Source organism: Phyllopteryx taeniolatus, chromosome 2, assembly GCF_024500385.1.
Source record: "Phyllopteryx taeniolatus isolate TA_2022b chromosome 2, UOR_Ptae_1.2, whole genome shotgun sequence".
NCBI classification, from domain to species: Eukaryota; Metazoa; Chordata; class Actinopteri; order Syngnathiformes; family Syngnathidae; genus Phyllopteryx; species Phyllopteryx taeniolatus.
Window position 1 is genome coordinate 24,869 of NC_084503.1, and position 21,252 is coordinate 46,120.

At 44.9% G+C, this 21,252-nt stretch overlaps 1 protein-coding gene across 3 annotated transcripts; it reads left to right on the forward strand.

Annotated features, from left to right (window-relative positions):
* Positions 1–288: 288 nt before the first annotated feature.
* Positions 289–15,190, forward strand: c1qtnf4 (C1q and TNF related 4). 3 transcript variants are annotated; one of them, XM_061749903.1, is made up of 4 exons: positions 289–525; positions 4,971–5,094; positions 9,969–10,332; positions 12,652–15,190. In XM_061749903.1, the coding sequence occupies exons 2-4, from the start codon at positions 5,018–5,020 to the stop codon at positions 13,450–13,452; spliced, it is 1,242 nt and encodes a 413-aa protein (XP_061605887.1). In that variant the 5' UTR covers positions 289–525; positions 4,971–5,017; the 3' UTR covers positions 13,453–15,190. The 3 variants fall into 3 exon arrangements, with proteins under 3 accessions (XP_061605887.1, XP_061605894.1, XP_061605902.1); XM_061749910.1 differs by lacking the exon at positions 4,971–5,094 and having other exon boundaries at positions 293–525; XM_061749918.1 differs by lacking the exons at positions 289–525; positions 4,971–5,094 and adding an exon at positions 6,326–7,929.
* The last annotated feature ends 6,062 nt before the right edge of the window (positions 15,191–21,252 follow it).

Consider the following 21,252-nt stretch of genomic DNA (forward strand, 5'->3'; position numbering starts at 1 on the left):
AAATATCGGGAATTCGGGTGGGCTGAATTACAATTCAAAAGCGTTACATGTATTTTCTGTTGCACCGTAAATAAAAAGAATGGTGAGATGAAGACATCTCACAATGAGCTGGGGGTGGGGGATGGGGTCTGCTGAAATATCACCAGCACCCAACAAATCTCACACACAGACTGGGAGTATCTGACAGCATCTGAACTGCATCTCTGCAGTATATGCATTGCACCTCTAAAACCAATCAGATTACAACCCACCATAGTATATGATATGTGTGTAAGGATGGGGGAAGGGGTGGAGTGGAGGTGTGTTAACAGAACATACAAAATGAGAGAAGGAGCAGATGGAACAATGAGTGATGGGCAAAGGAGGGGAGCGCTAATAGAAGGAAAAAGAGGAGGGTGAGCAGGGGGAGATAGAGAGGAAGGGAGAGAGGTTTATCCAAACGGCGCTGGGGAGTCGGAAGTTTCAATGCTGCTCTATGCTTCGCGCACACAACCAAGAGAGATTACCCAAAACACATATGCAAAGGTGAGAATACATCATCATTATCACCATCATCACTGTGATCACTATCCTCATCATCATGTGATACTTTTAGTGGTTTTTGCCAAATATGGTATGTGATGCTGACATGCAGGCATGAATGTGAATGCTGTGTGCAAGCAGCCCAAGTTTAGAGTGTGTGGGTATGCAATATAAACAGCAAGACCGCCAGGTTCTGGGGAGTCGTTCTTGCATCCTGAGAGATTAGTGTTGCCATAAACGGGAGCAATAGAATTGTTCTTATTTGATCTGGTAACAAGTCAGATTAATGAATCCTTAATATCTGTGGGTTGCATGTATTTTTCGGATAACAACAGATTGTACCTCACGCTATAGCGATGCATGTTGGGGTAAAGTGATTTCTGTTTACATTCAGGACATTTCAGCAAGCAGCATGCAATATTTATCTGCTGTGAAATAGCGATACCTCAAGTCGGAAAGGAATCTATACACTGTACTCTAAAGCATGCCTCCATTGTTATACAGTGTGTGATACCAACACTGATACAATATGGGAGAAGAGAAGACCCAGAGAAGAGCCGTAACACTTGCTTATTAACATGGAAGAGTATGCATGGCAATCTTAGGATTGACATACAGTATATCTCGTTATCTGTGGTGGTGGCAGTGGAGGTCCCCCAGGCAACAAGAAGCTGTGATGTGAATAGCGCTGAGGTGATGAGCTCTCTCATCGAAAATGGGCTTCCGCACAAAGGGGACCTTTTGTCTGCGGTGACACTATCCTATTCCATCAGTGTAAGACAAGGCTGCGACAGAAAACCCAGTGCGGATATCAAATTTGTAAGCAGCACAGGTTTCTGTTTGTTACAGTCTGTGTGTGTTTGTTCTTGCATTCCTCTGTCATACGCTGCTGTATATGTGTATGCTTTTTGCACAAACCAGTAAGACAAAATGCATTCTGTATTTCTTTCAATCTTGACAGTGACCACAGAATGGTGAGGAATGACATTATGTGGCTTGGGTGCAAAAGCCAAATAAAAGGCAAATAGGGTTAGGGTTAATCTGTTGTTGATAAGCAGCAACCTGTAATGGGTTGTATACGGTATATGTGGTTGCAAGCTACAAAAGACAGATGGATATGTTCCCTGTTCACAGTCTACAAATCAAGGAATTGTGTCTTGTGAATTACAGTATCTTGTTACACGTTACCACTACTACTTACTATTGCAATTGCTACCTCACAGAAGCGTGTCGAAATGCACATAGCAATTTGGAGTACTCTTTTGAACTTTTATCTATGAGAGCCAAACATTTCTGTGGTAATCTGAATCAAATGAGATTTTCTTTTAGCCTGCTGCCGTAGTTCTCGTCCTTCTGCCCTTCCCCTGTTCATTCTTTTTAGTTGTATTCGGTAAAAGATGAAGGAACCTGTGTTTAAAATCTCCTATTACTCTCGTGGTTCCCAGCGTGCTCGTTTTCGTCAAAGAACTACGTTCATAACAATGTATTAAAAAACCAACCACTTTATTCCTGACAGAGGAGTCTATACATTTCGGAGAGCTCTGGGTTTGTAACTATCCCTATCTTATCCTGAGCAGATAGAGTAGTTGAACAAAAACCTATCGGTTTCTACCCCAGACTTAAACAATGTTTCAAAGTGGAAGTATGGAATCGCTGTCGTCTGATTGGTCCACGGTGCCATCTGACGTCATCGTTGCTCTGCAGAATGATGACCATTTGCCGCTGGCTCCAGATGCCGTCTCCAGACGCCGTCCCACATTCTTCCATCTAATGTTTATAGTGGCTCCCCGCAGTCCTTTTCTTCCTTGACATCTGTTCTATATGGTCTCCACATACAGCCTGGTGGGGGGGCTTTCCTGCAATAAACTCCTAGCCCCTTATCTGATTATACTGCAATAAACATCCTTGCTTACCTTCCAAACCAGTTACACCATGAAACTCTATATTATATTATATTACATATAGAATTACATATTGGAATATTATAAAGTATTCCATATTACCTTCAAAGAGTAGCAGTCTTGTTGCTGCTTTGTTGTCAGGCAGTGGCAGGAGATAGAAGACAGGATGGCTTGAAGCTCTGAGAAATACATCTCCTCTGGTGTCCAAGCTTCAGATGACAAACCTGGCATGTAGGGTGAAATCTTACTTTCTATCTTTTGCTCTTCCCTTCACTGACATTCATTACGTCGCAAGGCTGGTTCTCTGTCTGCAGCCAAACAGGCATCTGACAGCTTACTGACAAGTGTCGAAGATGAGAAGCAGGGAAGAGCGGAAGTGAGACTAATGAGAGGGATTGCAGCAGTAGGGTCTCTCACTGCACCTACAGATAACTAACTCCCTGGCTCTTTGATATGTTCCAAGTGCCCAGGGGCCTCATGTACAAAAGGTGCGTACACACAAAGAACATGGCGTACGTTCTTTTACACAGCAAAGGTCAGATGTATCAAGAGTGAAATGAGCGTGGAAATGTGCGGTGCCTCACGCCAATCGCATGGCTGGCGTACGCACATTTCCGCAGCTTTTGGTGCTTTGGCGACACTTAGAGGTGATGATGGGAAAGGGTTATCATAAATCTGCATATCAGAGACACATGAACAATTAGCACTGATGAACAATTCATGCCCGGTAACATTTGATTTCAACAATGTAATTGAGGCGAGGACTCAGAATTCATTTGTTAATCAGTGTATTTAATGACCCACTGATATTTGTGAGTACACCTATTCATTGATCAAGGCGATCATTTATGCCACCTCACAATCGCTTCGTGACTCCAGCACATGCACTGAAAAAAAAGACCTTTGGATGTACTTCATATGAACATGAACATTGGTTGCACATGATTCAAATGGGTTGAAATTATTATTATTTTTTTAGGAGAAGAGGGGTAAATTATGTAATTTTAACATATTTTAATCACGTGCAACCCATGTACGTTCAAATGAAGTAAATTCAAAGGACTCTTTTTATCACTCTGCACGGGTGCAGCAGCAGCCGGTTGTTGGAGCGTAATTGGGCCGGATACCCCGGGGATGCCGGAGGAGACGACAGGGACGGTGGCCGAATCCCCCCGAACATGTCGCGCATAAAAACAGTCCTTTGAATTTCCATGTACATCGGTTGCACATGATTAAAATGTGTTCAAATGGCATAATTGACATAAAAAAAACAATTGGTTATTTTTTTTTTGGAGAAAAAGGGGTTTTCTCCTAAAAAAATTTCTATTCTTTTTCAATGTGCCTGTCCTCTCTTGTGTATTAAAATAATAAATTGAGTCATCAAAAAGGACTCAAAGTTTTTGATATCCTCTTTCATATGCTGATGTGCTTCTATTTGAATTCAAAAGATTTATTACAAATACCATACATACAACATTTACACATGAACCTTTATCTCACAGGGCTGAGTGTAGGTCACTGTATGAACACATTTGTTATGAGTTAGAAAAATACATGGTATTAACCTTATGGGGTGAGCAGAGTCACCCATGATCGCAACGATTCTCTACTCGAACGGGGTGAGGCCCTCCGCGCCGGATCTTCCGCCTGCTTTGGGAACACTTTGGCGGTGGGCAGCTGTCCTCCGCTTCACATCCACCTTAATGTCTGACCACTTCTTTTTTAGTTCAGCATGTGTGGGCTGTTCCGACCCCACAGCATTGACAGCTTGCTCCGACTTAGCGTTGAGTCACCTCAACGCTAAATTTTAACATTTTACTTTTACATTTGTTTTCACTTTTTCAGACTATTTAGAATTTTTTTATCGCGGAGTAGCCCTGTTTTCGAGGCTACCGGTTTCAGCCGCATCACTAACCCTAACACCGACGAGGTTATTTGGCTAACCCCACAGACTTCTCCTCGAAATCTATGACCAAATAAATATGAGTATGGACTCGTGCAACACAGCCTTTTTTGACAATTTTAACAGATTTTTTAAGGCCTACAGAAAATTGTGTTCTATCACTATAGAAACATGGAACCCAGCACAGAAAGATTTAACCGTCTTCTTTCATCAGGAAAAAAAAGTACATTTCTACCTTATACCGTTCTTTAGTAAGCAGCAGTTGAACATGGGTAAGTTTCTTGAAAATAACCATTTCCAAGAAAAAAAATGAGAAAAAGCGCTTTTTGTGAAATGATGCATTTCAAGCAGAACTTTCACTTTTATGCAATTTTTGCCCCTTTTATGATAGCTCAAATATCTAAACAATGTTTTCCTACTATATAACAATGTAAAAAACATTTGAAGCGGATGATTTCATGCAATTTGTTACTGAAAAAAATCAGCTCATTAGGAATGAAATTAAGAAAATGTGCATAACATAGAGTAGATGTTGTCACTTTACGATGGTATGATTTTACTCTGGACCCAGAAGCTGAGATGGTTGTGGTGAAAGGTTTATTGGAGGAGAATTATCAAGGTGGATCCCTGGGGCATATTGGCAGGTCGTCGGGACAGGAAACTTGCAGAAGGCGGTGGAGTGAGCAGGTGGATGGCTTGGCGGCGTGATGGAGGAGGACAGCACGGCAGGGAACGAACTGAGGACAAGGAAAAACAGGGAGGTCAGAGGTATGGCAAGACTGGCGGAGCATACATGCAGGTTTGAGAGCCGTTGTACCACAGGAGAACGTTAATACTCTGGCGAGAGTTTCTGGCAGGCTTTTATGCAGGTGATGATGAAGGCTGATTGATGACAGGTGCACGGCCGAGGTGGTGCTGATTCGAGAGAGAGAGAGAGAGAGAGAGAGACTGTGAGAGAGAGAGAGAGGGAGGGAGAGAGAGAGAGGGCAAGAGGAGCGCAAAGCACCACCCAAGCTCCAACAAAAGAACTGCAGGGCACAGCGCATGACAAATGTATCAATAACAGTAATAATGCTGTGATGAATATTCATAGTGAGGGCAGTACATTTGTAAAACAACTATTACTAGCATTACTACTACAACTGAGAATAGTAGCACTGAACCTATCATCCATCCATTCTCAACACCGCTTATCCTGTTCAGGGTCGCAGGGCGATGGAGCCTATCCCAGCTGACTTCGGGCGAAAGGCGGACTACACCCTGAAGTGGTCGCCAGTCAGTCGCAGGGCACATATAGACACGGACGACCATTCGCACTCACATTCACACCGTCACTGAGTGGGAACTGAACCCACGCTGCCCGCACCAAAGTCAGGCGAGTGGACCACGACACCATCAGTGACACTGAAACTATTCTGTCACTAAGAGCATTGCATGTAGGCAACAATAAAAGAGCCTCGTGTTAATCACAATGTTAACTATTACAATATTGTTAAATTATTTCTGCCAGTGTCAATCAAAATTGAGCGCAATTATCTTATAATAATCTTATAAACCTCATATTATTTAAAGGTATCATTAAGGTATACATTTGTTCTCTTAGATTGTGGGTGTCAGAGGTGGGATCAAGTCAATGCTTTGCAAGTCACAAGTACTTAAGTCTCAATTCTTTGGCCCTTAAGTCCCAAGTCAAGTCCTAAGTGGAAACAGGCAAGTCCCAAGTCAAGTCTCAAGTCGAGACATGCAAGTCCCGAGTCAAGTCCTACACTTTGAGTTTCTTTTGAGTCCTTGAGTCATTTAACCAACAATATATAGATATATATTTTAATATATGTATATTTAATTAATATGCACATATATACTGCATTTATATATTTATTGTATTTTAAAATCCATAAATATATATATATATATATATATATATATATATATATATATATATATATATATATATATGTATGTGTGTATAAATATCCATCCATTTTCTTCCGCTTATCCGAGGTTAGGTCGCGGGGGCAGTAGCTTCAGCAGGGACGCCTAGACTTCCCTCTCTCCCAGCCACTTCATCCAGCTCTTCCGGACGTATCCCAAGGCATTCCCAGGCATAGTCTCTCCAGCGTGTCCTGGGTCATCCCCGGGGATCCCCTCCCAGTGGGACGTGCCCGGAACACCTCACCAGGGAGGCGTCCGGTGAGGCATCCTAATCACATGCCCTAGCCACCTCATCTGGCTCCTTTCAATGTGGAGGAGCAGCAGTTCTACTCTGAGCCCCTCCCGGATGACCGAGCTTCTCACCCTATCTCTAAGGGAGAGTCCGGACACCCTGCGGAGGAAACTTATTTTGGCTGCTTGTATCCGGGATCTTGCTCTTTCAGTCACGACGCACAGCTCGTGACCATATGTGTGGGTAGGAAGGTAGATCGACCGGTAAATTGAGAGCTTCGCCTTTCGGCTTTGCTCCTTCGTCACCCCAACGGACACAAATTCCGCATCACTGCAGACGCTGCACCGATCCGCCTGTCAAGGTCCCTTTCCATTCTTCCCTCACTGGTGAACAAGACGCCAAGATACTTGAACTCCTCCACTTGGGGAAGGATCTCCCTTTTCTGACTGAGGACCATGGTCTCAGATTTGGTGGTGCTCATTTTCATCAGAATCAGAATCATCTTTATTTGCCAAGTATGTCCAAAAACACACAAGGAACTTTTCTCCGATAGTTGGAGCCGCTCTAGTACGACAACAGACAGTCAATTTACAGAACACTTTGGAGACAGAAAGACATAGACAAAAAAAACAAACAAAAAAAACAGTCACTGAGCAGTAAAGGGTTGCTAGTTATCTAGTAATGCCGGTACATTAAAAAAAAAAAAATATTTTGACAATTGTGCAAAAAGATGCAGAGTCCTCTCGCAATTACAGCAGTTCGAATGACTAATATTGCAATAGTCCAGTGCAATGCATCACAGCCACTTCACACTCGGCTGAGAGTTGGAGATCATGGCTTGATGAAGCCAACAGAACCACATCATCTACACAATCCATATTTATTTATCAAAGCAAATTTTATTTTAAAAAAGTGCATTGAACCTTTCTAAGAAAACTAGGGGGCTGATCAAAATCTTTACACCTTCTAAGCCAATTGCGTTGACATCTGTGGTCATGAAGTCCTTTGAACGTCTCGTGCTGGACCACCTTAAAGAGCGTCACAGGTCCCCTCCAGTTTGCCTACCGAGCGAACAGGTCTGCGGATGATGCAGTCAACATGGGACCGCACTTCATCCTACAACCCCTCGACAGTGCGGGCACCTACGCGAGGATCCTGTTCGTGGACTTCAGCACAGCGTTCAACACCATCATCCCTGAACTCCTTTCATCCAAGCTTCTCCAGTCCAGGAATCAGTTTGATGGTTCAATGGTTTGATGCTGCTACAAAAAAGGACGAACTCCGTCTGCAACGGACAATCAAAACTGCTGAAAAGATTGTCGGTACCACCCTACCCACCCTTGAGGAATTGCACGCTGCCAGAACTAAGACAAGAGCATCCAAAATCCTCTTGGACCCTCCACATCCTGGTCACCAGCTTTTCCAGCTCCTTCCCTCAGGTAGGCTCTACCGAACAATGCAAACTACAACAAGAAGTCATTTCAACAGCTTCTTCCCTCTTAACTTCTTAAACAGTTAGCTTACAATTCCATTGCAACATGTCATTTAATGACATTAGAAAATGTCATTAAATCTACTGGGGAACTACAGGGGAAACAATGCAGAGGGACTTTACTACAAAAAAACGTACAGATAAACATTTTTAAAAAAAAGGCTGAACTCATGATGTAAGTGTGGAATAGGATGTACAGTGAGAGATGCGAGAGCTGGGAATTTCTGTGACCCTTAGTTTAAGCACAATTATGCACCAATTTGTACTAGGTAATCAGGTAGTTGCATTCATGTTGCGCAGAACAAAAATGAGGCAGGCCGGTCAATCCTTCTGTTACATGGACGAGGACTTCGGCAGGTTGGTTTGAAGAAAAAGGAGAAAAGAGAAACAAACAGCAAGGGCAGAGTGGCTGAAGTGCCTGGGTGACGTTGTTCGCCACGTGCTCAGAAAAAACTTGCACGTGCAAATCCTTCCTACCTGATTCCTCTTGCTGGTGACTCACGCTCACACAAACGTGGAGTTGGCAGAATAAGTCTGCGGTAAGCGATTGTCAGAGCGGCTAGGAAGATTTGGCGGGGCCTAGGCGGTTTTGGGTCACCCCCTCCTTGTGGTGACGAGTGGGGCTTTTTGGCTGGGAGCCAGCGTCTTCGGCAGAGCAGGAAACAAGCTAGAGAACGAAAGGCTTCGGTCGTTTGTACCAAGAAAAAGGGGAGTTGCCCCAAAAGGCCAGAGCGGGAAGGACAGACCACACATCCAATTGTGAATTTCACTCTAGAATCATCTGTGGTCTAAAACCATCCATCCATCCATCCATCCATTTTCTGAACCGCTTCTCCTCACAAGGGTCGCGGGCGTGCTGGAGCCTATCCCAGCTGTCATCGGGCAGGAGGCGGGGTACACCCCGAACTGGTTGCCAGCCAATCGCAGGGCACATACAAACAAACAACCATTCGCACTCACATGCACACCTACGGGCAATTTAGAGTTTTCAATTAACGCGCATGTTTTTGGGATGTGGGAGGAAACCGGAGTGCCCGGAGAAAACCTAGGCAGGCACGGGGAGAACATGCAAACTCCACACTGGCGTGGCCGGGGATTGCACCCCGGTCCTCAGAACTGTGAGGCAGACGCTCTAACCAGTCGCTCACCGTGCCGCCGGTCTAATCAATTCCCAGCTTTTGCATTGTCTCACACACCATGGTTAATCTATGGAATGTCTGTTTCAACCTTATTTAATAGCGAAAAACACTTAATGTCCGTGATGTAACAATTTCGTGTTGTCTGAGGTAAAACACAAATCTTATTCGGTTGACAAACAGATTTGACAGCAGACCTGAAAGAAACAGTAATTAGTGACATTGGTATCATGATATACACTGGGAGCATACAAAATAATAAAATATCAAAAGAGACATTTAACACGGTAAAACTGTGAAACGAAGGTCAAGCTTGCAGTGACACTTAAATGCCAGCAGGTGTCGCCCGTGCTCCACCAATGATCCCCGATGGTCCATTGGAATTCATTTGTGTTCCTTTTAATTTGTGGCCTGTCTAACTAATAAATCCATTGTTGTCAATGGTCCCGAACTGTCACATTTGAAAAGAAGGTTTCCCAAATTCATGGTCATTAGATCAATCTGCAGAAAAAGGTCTTTTTTTTTTGGAGAAATCAGTCAGAATGGCTGGAGGAGGACTCTTGACCAGTTTATGGCCCAGGTGACCTAAACCAGATTTTCTGTGTCTTGTGGAAACAGACCGGCTCGTTGAGGGTCAGAAGGCAAGAATGCAAAGGTTATCAGCTCGTGGGGGTGCCGTCGACACGTGTTCCATAGGGCGTATTCGCCACATAGTATAAGTATTCATGTTCAAATATATCCTGTCTTTCTTGTTTGTTTCGCTGACACTCTCATATATCACAGGTTATTTATCTTTTAACTGCAATGTTATTGTCAGGTGAAATGACAAAAGTGTTTTCCTTCCTTCCAGAGATACGATGCTGCTCTCAGCAAGCCTGCTGATTGGCTTGCTGTGCCTGAGCCACACGGGTGCTGTGATGGGTTTCGCTCAGCTGCTGAACAACGCTGAATTACGGTCGGCTTTCTCAGTCGCACGAACCAACAGCATGGAAGGTGGACCCAAGATGACGGTGATCTTTGACACGGTCTACGTCAACATTGGTGGAGATTTTGACCCCAAAACTGGCTTGTTGCACTGCCGCATCCCTGGGGCCTACTACTTCTCATTTACAGTGGGAAAGTTCCCCCATAAAGACTTGTCTGTGATGCTGATGAAGAACAGAAATGAGGTGCAAGCCATTGTGTATGAAGAGAATGCTGGAGAGGAGAGGAAGGTAGGTCAGTGCTCTGTCACTGCAGCATTCCAACCACACTGATGCATTGGAGAGGAATGGCAACTCCTGCCGGGTGGAAGGCCGAAGAGGGGTGCACATACGCACACGCAGCAAATACGTGGAAAAACACAATTCTTATATTTTTTTCTTTTTCTTTGGCAATTACAAGAAATAAAATATTTTTGTTGCAGTTGTAATCATCCGTCCATCCATTTTCCGAGCCGCTTATCCTCACTAGGGTTGCGGGCGGGCTGGAGCCTATCCCAGCTGACTCTCGGCGAGAGGCCGGGTACACCCTGAACCGGTCGCCAGCCAATCACGGGGCAGATATCAACAAACAACCATTCGCACTCACATTCACACCTACGGGCAATTTAAGGTCTTCAATTAACCTACCGTGGATTTTGGGGGGGAATGTGGGAGGAACCTGGACTACCCAGAGAAAACCCACACAGGCATGGGGAGAACATGCAAACTCCACACAAGCAGGCCGGATTTCTAACCCAGGTTCTCAGAACTGTGAGGCAGACGTGCTAACCGGTCGTCCACCGTGCCGCTCAGTTGTAATCACTACAGATTGAACATTCAGTATATTCATCCATGACCCAAAGGTTTGTTTCACAATGGAAACAACTAATTATGTATAACCATATACAGACAATTCTTAAATAGGTAATGTTTGCTCATCAGTCAGATAGTTTTGGTTTGTGGTTGGTTATGTCATTTTTGCATAAAAGAGAGAGAATAGAGAATTGGGCTTTTGTACAGATTGTACCCTTGGAGTGTTTATGGCCCTGACCCTTGACCTTCGTAAGTGTAATGATGAATCCCCCTGAGGTTGTAAAAGTATCGCAAGATATAATTAGTGAGCACTTCAATGGGTTATGATCAGTGTTACAAAGTTACTCCCAAAATCCGCCGAGCAAAGAAACGTGTTACTTTCCCCGGGAAAGTAATTAGACGACAGTTACTTCTTCAAACCAACAATAGTTACTTTTTCATCATCAATGTCTTTTACCAAATACTAATTTCTCACTGCTGATTCGAACAAAGAGCTGTTCAGCTTATCCAAGATCGCTCTTTTTCCCAACAAATGGAAGAAAGCGATTGGGAAGTGATTGTTTATGACACAATGCACAGTGATGGTGCAGTCGCATAAAAGTGCAAAGAAATGCACGATTTCACTGTCGGCACACTATTTGTGTTATTTTCCTGAGTAAAAAGTGTATTTGATGGTGGCTACTTTTTTATTTACGTATTAAGAAGACAGTTTTACTGGCGTGTTAATCATACAATTCATTGTGGGTTAATTATTCATCCTGAAGTGCGCGGTCATAAATTGGTCATGGAGGGTAATACCTAGCTTCAATATTTACAATGAAAAGTGAGAACTCTCAACTTCGTCTGGACTCCGGACTGTGAGCTGGTTTAACGCGCTGCACGGTTGACTTCATGTACCGTATTTTCACGACCATACGGCGCACCGTTATAAAAGGCGCAGTCTCGGTTACGGAGTCTATTTCTGTATACATAAGGCGCACCGCATTATTGGGCGCAGGCATGGTAAAACATACGCTATCTTAAAACATACGGTAGCATGCATGCACGCTAAAACAATGTTTTTAAAAAGCCAGCGGGAGCAAAACGGAGTTCGGTTGTACTTTATTGAAGTATTTAACAATGTACTCACGTTATTTTTGGATCAATCCTCATCCACAAATCCATCAAAGTCCTCATCTTCTGTATCCGAAATGAACAGTTGGGCAAGTTCTCAATCAAACACGGCAGGTTCGAGTCAGTCTCGTTGCCGTGCCTGGGTGGGTTTTCTCCGGGTACTCCGGTTTCCTCCCACATCCCGAAAACATCCATTAATTGGAGACTCTAAATTGCCCGTAGGTGTGAATGTGAGTGGGAATGGTTGTTTGTTTGTATGTGCCCTGCGATTGGCTGGCAACCAGTTCAGGGTGTGCCCCGCCTCCTGCCCGATGACAGCTGGGATTGGCTCCAGCACGCCCGCGTCCCGCGTGAGGAGAAGCGGCTCAGAAAATGGATGGATGGATGGACATCCGTTTTTTGAAAGAGCACACCTCTTCTCCTTTTTGGAGTTAATTTGATTTAGTCCCGTGCATACTGTAACTGCAACTGGACCTCTCCAGTTTTTGTACACCTCTCTGCTCCAAGCATTTTTACTGTAGCTTGGTCGTACGTTAAGGTTGATGTTGCTTTATTAAAAGCTTTTATCGAAATGTGTCCCCAAAACAATCTTAGAATTGTGTCGATTTGTTGAGACCTCACTTGCAGTCTGCTTCAATCCTTTAGGTACAGAGCCAGAGTATCATGGTGCAGCTGGAATTTGGTGACACCATCTGGCTCCGTCTCCATGGGGATCCGCGCTATGCCCTCTATAGCAACACTGGGCACTACACCACCTTCAATGGTTACCTCATCTACCCTGACACATACGACTACCAGGCACACCGCTCGCAGCAGCACCATCCAGCCTATAACTCCCAGAAGCTTCAACAGGACAACATGCCAATGTGGAATAGTCACCAGGCCACAGTGGATGTTGGGTCTGATCTGAAGAACACGGTGGGCGAGATGGAGCCACGTCGGGATGATGACGAGGAGCAAGAGGAAGACCCACAATCTGCTTTCTCAGTGGGGCGTACACAGAGTATATTAGGAGTGAATAAGATGGGTATGTCACAGCACAAGCCAGTCAGCTTTGACACGGCGTTTGTCAACATCGGGGAGGACTTCAACTTGACGGAGGGGATCTTCAAGTGCCGTGTTCCTGGTGCGTACTATTTCTCGTTCAACATGGGCAAGCTTCCTCAGAAGACTCTTTCCGTCAAGCTGATGAAGAACCACCTGGAAGTGCAGGCAATGATCTATGATGACAGCCCCGGAGAGAAAGCTCTGCAGAGTCAGAGCTTGATGCTCTCGCTGAAAGCAGGTGACATCGTGTGGCTCTACTCCCACCAGAGAGATGGCTTTGGAGCTTACAGCAACCACGCCAAATACATCACTTTCACTGGCTTCTTAGTGTACCCAGACTTGCCCGCCACAACTGCTATTAATGCCACCGGTCAGTCACATGCAGAAAAGAAGCCCTAGCTACAGTGTCTTCGCTACAAACTAAATGTTGAGGGTGGAATTCATGCCAGTTGGTGGGCATTAATGATTATTCATGGCATACTTCCTCTTCCTGTGAATTCCTTTGTTATGTTACAAAGACCTTGGACTGAAAGCAGAGCTTGATTGAATGAATGATTATCTCCATAAGTTCCAGTCAAGGGCCTCCAAAGATGAGACTTAATGGTTTTTCCTTATACTGTGTTGTCGTTCAGACTGTGGTTGAAGGGTTAGTGGTTGAATGTCATGAAAACATCATTACCTCATATTCAAATCATTATTGTCTCACATCGAACTGAACAAAGCACAGCTGAATTTACTTCCAACTGTAGTTTAATGTCATTAAATGGGGTGGCACATTTTTTTAAGTCCTGAAACTTCACTCTGGGCCTTTGGTCATGTGCACAAATGTGAGCCAACCTCCTCAGTTTTTTAAACAGCTATTCAACTCAAAAAAGTAAGGAAGGACCAATGTTTAATTTTGAATTTATTGTGTCTAGTGTTTCTGCCCGTAAGTCTTCTTTTTCATTCCATTTACCAAAACACAACAAAAATGTCATTGTTGACAAAAATGATGATTCCCATTTTAAGTGTCACTCACACTTTAAAAGAGCCCCAAGGACAGCTGAGGACAAAACTAACGTAACGCCTCCATATTCATCCCTTATGCGTTGTTGACCACACGCCATGACTGAGCCTGTGGAAGTGGGCAGTGTCATTTGATTTCTAATGAACGACAAGAGTAAGTCTGAAATGCACCAGTCGGAATAAAGTGTTGAAAGTGCAGTCCTTCCATTTTAAAGGTGATGGGATAAAAGTCAAATATTTCATTTCAACCTTTTCTTAAAGTAATTCATTCAAGCACCCATGCAAAGAGGAGAATCAATCACCATATCAGAAGGCTCAGGCACTCGAAGGGATTTTACAAATCAACATGTTTTTATGACATCATTTAAAAACAAGATTCAATATTTGTAAGAAAAAGAGCAACAATGGGGGAATTTTGGAAAGATGTATAGGAATCATTTTACCTTGAGCAAAAATAAAGCATTTATATTTTCACCTCCAAAAATTATTTATATTAAATTTGACAAAACATAGCTCCATCAAGTAATATTAAGCAACTTTCTAGTGAAAGCATTTCTACTGCACTCATCGTAACAGAAGACTGCAGAAAGAGTTTCTTTTGCAGGAGTAGCAAAAGATTGACTTCCTGTACTGTCATGGTTCATTTTCCGACAGACACGCGCATGCATGCACGCACGGACACATGAACACACACACTTAATTCTCCAAGCTCACAGTGATCTCTTTGGCACAAAAGAGATTTTAGTCTGACTCATCTGATAAAAACTAACTACGTGTTAAGTGTCCAGGCTCACACTCCCATCAGACTGCCCTCTGCCTCAGTCGCGTTAATGGACATTTTTGTAAAGGTTACTCAAATTACGCTGTGAGCTGCAGCTCATTCCATTTTGTTTGTTCCATTCTGTTTTTTGCTGCAACTTTTCCCGCTCCAGCCACTTAGTGTCATTCACAGCGGACCCTTGTGAAACTCACGATCTTTCCCAAAACACTGTACTTGTTACAAATGATGGAAAATCCTAATCAATCCGTGTTGTGTGAAGTGACTTGACTATTCTCATCTGAAACGTCCAGAAGCATGTAATGTATGCATGTAACTGAAAGTGTAATGAATTAAAAAAAGATCACAGCCCCAGTTGAATGCCTGTTACTGTTTTTTGTTTTTTTCTTAATTCCACTGTCATTTATCTGTACAGTTCCTGCAATATGTTTAATGCTGCCGCTCTGTGTTTCCCTATTATAAAGGATGATTGCAATTTATTAAGTTGACACGGCTCAAAACGTACCTGAAAAGGCATTTTGAAACAAGATACTGTCAGGTGTGGGATGGAGCTGAACCCAAGAGCAGGTGGAGGCTGATGTAAAATGATGAACAGTTTATTCAGCAAAGGTTATGGAAGTGGTCCCGGATGTGTTGACAGGTGGCGGCGTGGACAGGTGGCAGGCAGTGGACAGAATAGGGGGCTGGCAGGAATGACGTGGGTCAGGAACACCGGGAACGAGGACACACAAGAGTTAACAAGCGAATGAGGAGTTGAGTAGCTTACATGAGTACGGTGGGCCGTGGTACCGCTAGGAGAAGCTGCAATGCTTTGGCGAGGGTTTCTGGGAACAGGCAGGCTTCAATGTAGGTGGTGATGAGGGTTGATTGGAGACAGGTGCATGGCTTGAGGAGAAGCTGAAACAGAGAGGGGAGGGGAGAGAGAGGACGAGGGGGCGCAAAGCGCCATCCGGGCTCCAAAACGCTACTGCAGGGCACTACATGACACATACCCCACTTAACTCCATTTCACTTGACCTGTTGAAAACAAACTGACAAAATACATTTTGAACCATGATAAATGTGGCTTTTAATTGTTCAATTCTTTTCAATTGACTGAACCAATTTTGGTGTTTGACAAAATAAAACCATTTTAAAAAGATGTATTGGTTCCATGCATATACACACACACACACTGGAACCTTGATAATAATAACAGAAATCGGATAAAACTAAACGTCAGGACCGAACCGTGTGTCCAAAAATAGTGTCTATTTGTCACTTACACTGCTCTTTCGGTTTCAGAATTGGCCGCTGTTGTTTACTGGCAGTGGCTCAATGCTGGGAGAGAATGGGACTGACGTATTTCCGGGTCACAGATATACAATATGACAACATCCAAGAATGGAACAGGAGATCGACAGGCGGATCGGTGCAGCGGTGACTTTGTATCGGTCCGTTGTGGTGAAGAAGTAGCTAAGCCGAAAGGCGAAGCTCTCGATTTACCGGTCGATCTACGTTCCTACCCTCATCACCTATGGCCACGAGCTGTGGATCGTGACTGAAAGAACAAGATCCCGGATACGAGCGGCCGAAATGAGTTTCCTCCGCAGGGTGTCCGGGCTCTCCCTGAGAGAGAGGGTGAGAAACTTGGTCATCCGGGAGGAGCTCAGAGTAGAGCCACTGCACCTCATCTGACTCCTTGAGAGGAGTCAGATGAGGTGGCTCGGATATCTGATTAGGATGCCTCCCGGACGCCTCCCTGGTGAGGTGTTCCAGGCACGTCCCACCGGGAGGAGACCCCGGGGACGACGCAGGACACGCTGGAGAGACTATGTCTCTCGGCTGACCTGGGAACACCTCGGGATCCCCTCGGAAGAGCTGGAGGAAGTGGCTGGGGAGAGGAAAGTCTGGGCTTCCCTGCTGAGGTTGCTGCCCCCGCGACCCGACCTCAGATAAGCGGAGGAAAATGGATGGATGGATGGATGGAAGGAAGGAAGGAAGGAAGGAAGGAAGGAAGGAAGGAAGGAAATTCAAAACATGAAAATAATGAAAAAGAAATTAATAATAACCCAAATAATCCATCCATCCATCCATCCATTTTCTTAGCCACTTCTCCTCACTAGGGTCGCGGGCGTGCTGGAGCCTATCCCAGCTGTCATCGGGCAGGAGGCGGGGTACACCCTGAACTGGTTGCCAGCCAATCGCAGGGCACATAGGAACAAACAACCAGTCATGCCTACGGGCAATTTAGAGTCTCCAATTCATGCATGTTTTTGGGATGTGGGAGGAAACCGGAGTGCCCGGAGAAAACCCACGCAGGCACGGGGAGAACATGCAAACTCCACACAGGCGGGGCCGGGGATTGAACCCGGGTACTCAGAACTGTGAGGCTGACGCTCTAACCAGTCGGCCACCGTGCCGCCATAACCCAAATAATAAATTAAAAATAAAAACCAACTCAAAAAGGAACATTCGATTGATCAGGCCGAGTATTCCTCCAACAAGCTTGTTCTTCAAAATTGCATTAAGAATAGGTCTGGGTTTTGAGGAGAGAGGTCAGGGGCTCTTGTCCCTAAAGCTCCAGCATAACTCCTCTATTTGGCTTAATCTAATCTTTGTCTTTTTAGAAGCAGACTCTCTAATCATCCTGCGTCTCACACAAAGACAAAGTGGAGAATCAAAGCTTCGATAGTATCTCAAATGCTGGCTGACGGGAGGCAAAGAGCGCTAAAAACGGGAGTTTTTGACTTATATAGGAATGTCATCCAAGCGGCTTTATTTCCCACTCAAGGCTTCACTTTTGGCCCATAGGAGCTATTCTAAGGCCTCTGGTTTTCCGGGAGTTTCACTTCTTCTTTTCAGAATCAGAATCAGACTCATCTTTATTTGCCAAGTACGTCCCAAAAACACACAAGGAATTTGTCTCCGGTAGTTGGAGCCGCTCGAGTACGACAACAGACAGAGAACACTTTTGAGACATAAAGACATTGATAAAAACAATCACTGTTGATTGTAGCTTATCTGTTTAAGAAGTTGATTGCAAGAGGGAAGAAGCTGTTGCAATGTCTGCTAGTACTAGTTTGCATTGATTGGTAGCGCCTACCTGGAAGGAGCCGGAAGAGCCGATGACCGGAATGTGGAGGGTCCGAGAGGATTTTGCACGCTTTTGTCTTAGTTCTGGCAGCGTGCAAGTCCTCAAGGGTTGGTAAGGGGGTACCGACAATCTTTTCAGCAGTTTTGATTGTCCGTTGCAGTCGGAGTTTGTCCTTTTTTGTAGCAGCACCAAACCAGACTGTGATGGAAGAACACAGGACTGATTCGATGACCGCTGTGTAGAACTGCCTCAGCAGCTCCCGTGGCAGGCTGTGCTTTCTCCGAAGCCACAGGAAGTACATCCTCTGCTGGGCCTTTTTGAGGACGGAGTTGATGTCGGTCGCCCACTTCAGGTCCTGAGAGACTGTAATTCCCAGGAACTTGAAGGTCTCGACGGTTGACACAAGGCAGCTGGACAACGTGAGGGGCAGCTGTGGCGAAGGATGCCTCCTGAAGTCCACAATCGTCTTGAGCGTGTTCAGCTTCAGGTTGCGTCGGCCGCACCTCAGCTCCAGCCGCTCCGTTTCCTGTCGATATGCAGACTCGTCACCGTCCTTGATGAGGCCGATGACAGTAGTGTCACCTGCAAACTTCAGGAGTTTGACAGTCGGGTGCGTTGAGGTGCAGACGGAGAGAGGACACAACCTTGGGGGTGCCCCAGTGATGCTGCATGTGGATGAGGTGGTCTCTCCCAGCCTCACCTGCTGCGTCCTGCCCGTCAGGAAGCTGTAAATCCACTGGCAGATGGCAGTCCTTTTCAAATCTGCAGTAGAAGCTATTCAAGTCGTTGGCTAGTGTGCTATTGTTCTCAGCTTGGGGCGATCGTCGCTTGTAATTGGTCAGCAATTGGAATGCATGCCAGACTGATTTAGAGTCGTTTGCGCTAAACTGTTTTTCCAACTTTGCTGCATACTTCCTCTTTGCAATGTTAATTTCTTTAGTCAGCTGGTTTCGAGCTGGATTATACAGGGCTGTGTCCCCGCTTTGATATGCGTCCTCCTTAGCTTGCCGAAGCTGCTTAAGTTTGGCAGTGAACCACGGCTTGTTGTTATTGAATGTGCGAAATGACTTTGTTGGTACGCAAACCTCTTCACGGAAACTGATATAGGATGTGACAGTGTGAGCTTCACTTTAGCCTGCCAAATCCAGTTTAATCCAGTTTTACGTCCCCATTTTAGCGAGTACATTTCACCATCTCTTGCTATTAGTACACAGCATTTCTCCTGCATTACTATGGAGACTACTTACAATACCTGTTAGCCAACACTCTCTCCTGCTCCGAGGGGGAAAAAGCTCACTTCTGATCAATCTTTCCTGAAATATTACATGTATGCATAACATATACTCCCATATCCTTAAACATACAACATGACACAAAATACTTTATTTTCAAAATTTCATTGTCAATTCCACTTGTACACTGAAAGGTGGTTCATTGACAACTCTAAATTGCCCGTAGGTTTAATGGTTGTTTGTTTTGTATGTGCCCAGCAATTGGCTGGCAACCGGTTCAGGGTGTACCCCGCCTCCAGCCCGATGATAGCTGGGCGAGGCTCCGGCACGCCCGCGACCCGTGTGAGGAGAAGCGGCTCAGAAAATGGATGGATGGGTGGATACATTGAAAGGTCCTATCACTTCATCATTTTTCTCACAAATACCTGCGTGGGCACAGATAATTGTGGGTTCCTAACTCTTAGTTACCAAAAATATTTGTAATAAGCTGTTACAGGTTAAATATGTTTGATATTTTGCATTAAGTAAGCAAATGAGAATAAGACTGTATCGGCATGTTTGTGTAAGGCACGTCATCACGTGTTAGATCTTCACTTTGGCACCATCCGGTGGACGTTTACGATACATCTGCTTTATCATCATAATGTTTTCCTGGGCCTGTACCCGACCTGTAATTTGAGACAGAATTTGTACCATCAATTATACTATCTACCCTTAGTCTATGCCACCACTCAACTATATATATATACATATATATATAATGGAGAATTACATTGAATAGTAAATAGTAGGCTGTCCATGGCATAAAAATGGAGCCACCCTCAGAAATGTTTAATTATGGTGAAAAATCCATCCATCCATCCATTTTCTGTACCACTTATCCTCACTAGGGTCGCGGGCGTACTGGAGCCTATCCCAGCTATCATCGGGCGAGAGGCAGGGTACACCCTGAACTGGACGCCAGCCAATCACAGTACACATCTAAAACAAACAACACATTCAGACCTGCGGGCAATTTAGTGTCTTCAACCATGCATGTTTTAGGGATGTGGGAGGAAACCGGAGTACCTGGAGAAAACCCACGCAGGCACGCGGAGAACATGCAAACGCCACACAGGCGAGGCCGGATTTGAACCCCGGTCCTCAGCCCTGTGAGGCAGATGTGCGAACCTGTCGTCCACCATTCCGCCATGGTGAAAAATAATGCGCACAAATTTCTGCACTATTATTCCATCCCTCAGTCCTTTGGCTCATTTTGAACCAATGGATCTATAGTGGAACAAACACTGTATTCTTTGTTATAGATTCAAGATTATGTTTCATATGCCGTAGGTGTGAATGTGAGTGCGAATGGTTGTTTGTTTCTATTTGCCCAGCGATTGGCTGGCGACCAGTTCAGGGTGTACCCCGCCTCTCGCCCGAAAATAGCTGGGATAGGCTCCAGCACGCTCGCGACCGTAGTGAGGATAAGTGGTACAGAAAATGGATGGATGGATGGATGCTTTAATGACCATCCATCCATCCATCCATTTTCTTAACTGCTTATCCTCAATCTGGTCACGGGCGTGCTGTTGCCTATCCAAGCTGACTCTGGGCGAGAGGTGGGACTGATCCCTGGACTGGACTGATCGCCAGCCAATTGCAGGCTTTGTTGACCATTTGAGGTAATATTGCATTACATAACATTATCTGTAGGTAATATTACATTACAAAAGGAAAATGGCCGGCACGGTGGACGACCGGTTAGAGCGTCTGCCTCACAGTTCTGAGGACCGGGGTTCAATGCCCGGCCCCGCCTGTGTTTGCATGTTCTCCCCGTCCCTGCATGGGTTTTCTCCGGGCACTCCGGTTTCCTCCCACATCCCAGAAACATGCATGGTAGGTTAATTGACGACTCTAAATTGCCCGAAGGTGTGAATGTGAGTGCGACTGGTTGTTTGTGCCCTGCGATTGGATGGCAACAAGTTCAGGGTGTACCCCAACTCCTGCCCTATGATAGCTGGTATAGGGTCCAGCACGCCCACTACCCTAGTGTGGAGAAGCGGCTCAGAAAATGGATGGATGGATGGAAAAGGAAAAGGAAAACTATTGCGCTGTGTGAAAGCTAG

Coding starts and splice junctions, on each gene's coding strand:
- c1qtnf4 (XM_061749903.1), top strand. CDS start 5,018: ATGGCTTGGCGGCGTGATGGAGGAGGACAGCACGGCAGGGAACGAACT. Junction 5,095..9,968: donor GAAAAACAGGGAGGTCAGAG/GTATGGCAAGAC, acceptor CCTTCCTTCCAG/AGATACGATGCTGCTCTCAG. Junction 10,333..12,651: donor ATGCTGGAGAGGAGAGGAAG/GTAGGTCAGTGC, acceptor TCAATCCTTTAG/GTACAGAGCCAGAGTATCAT.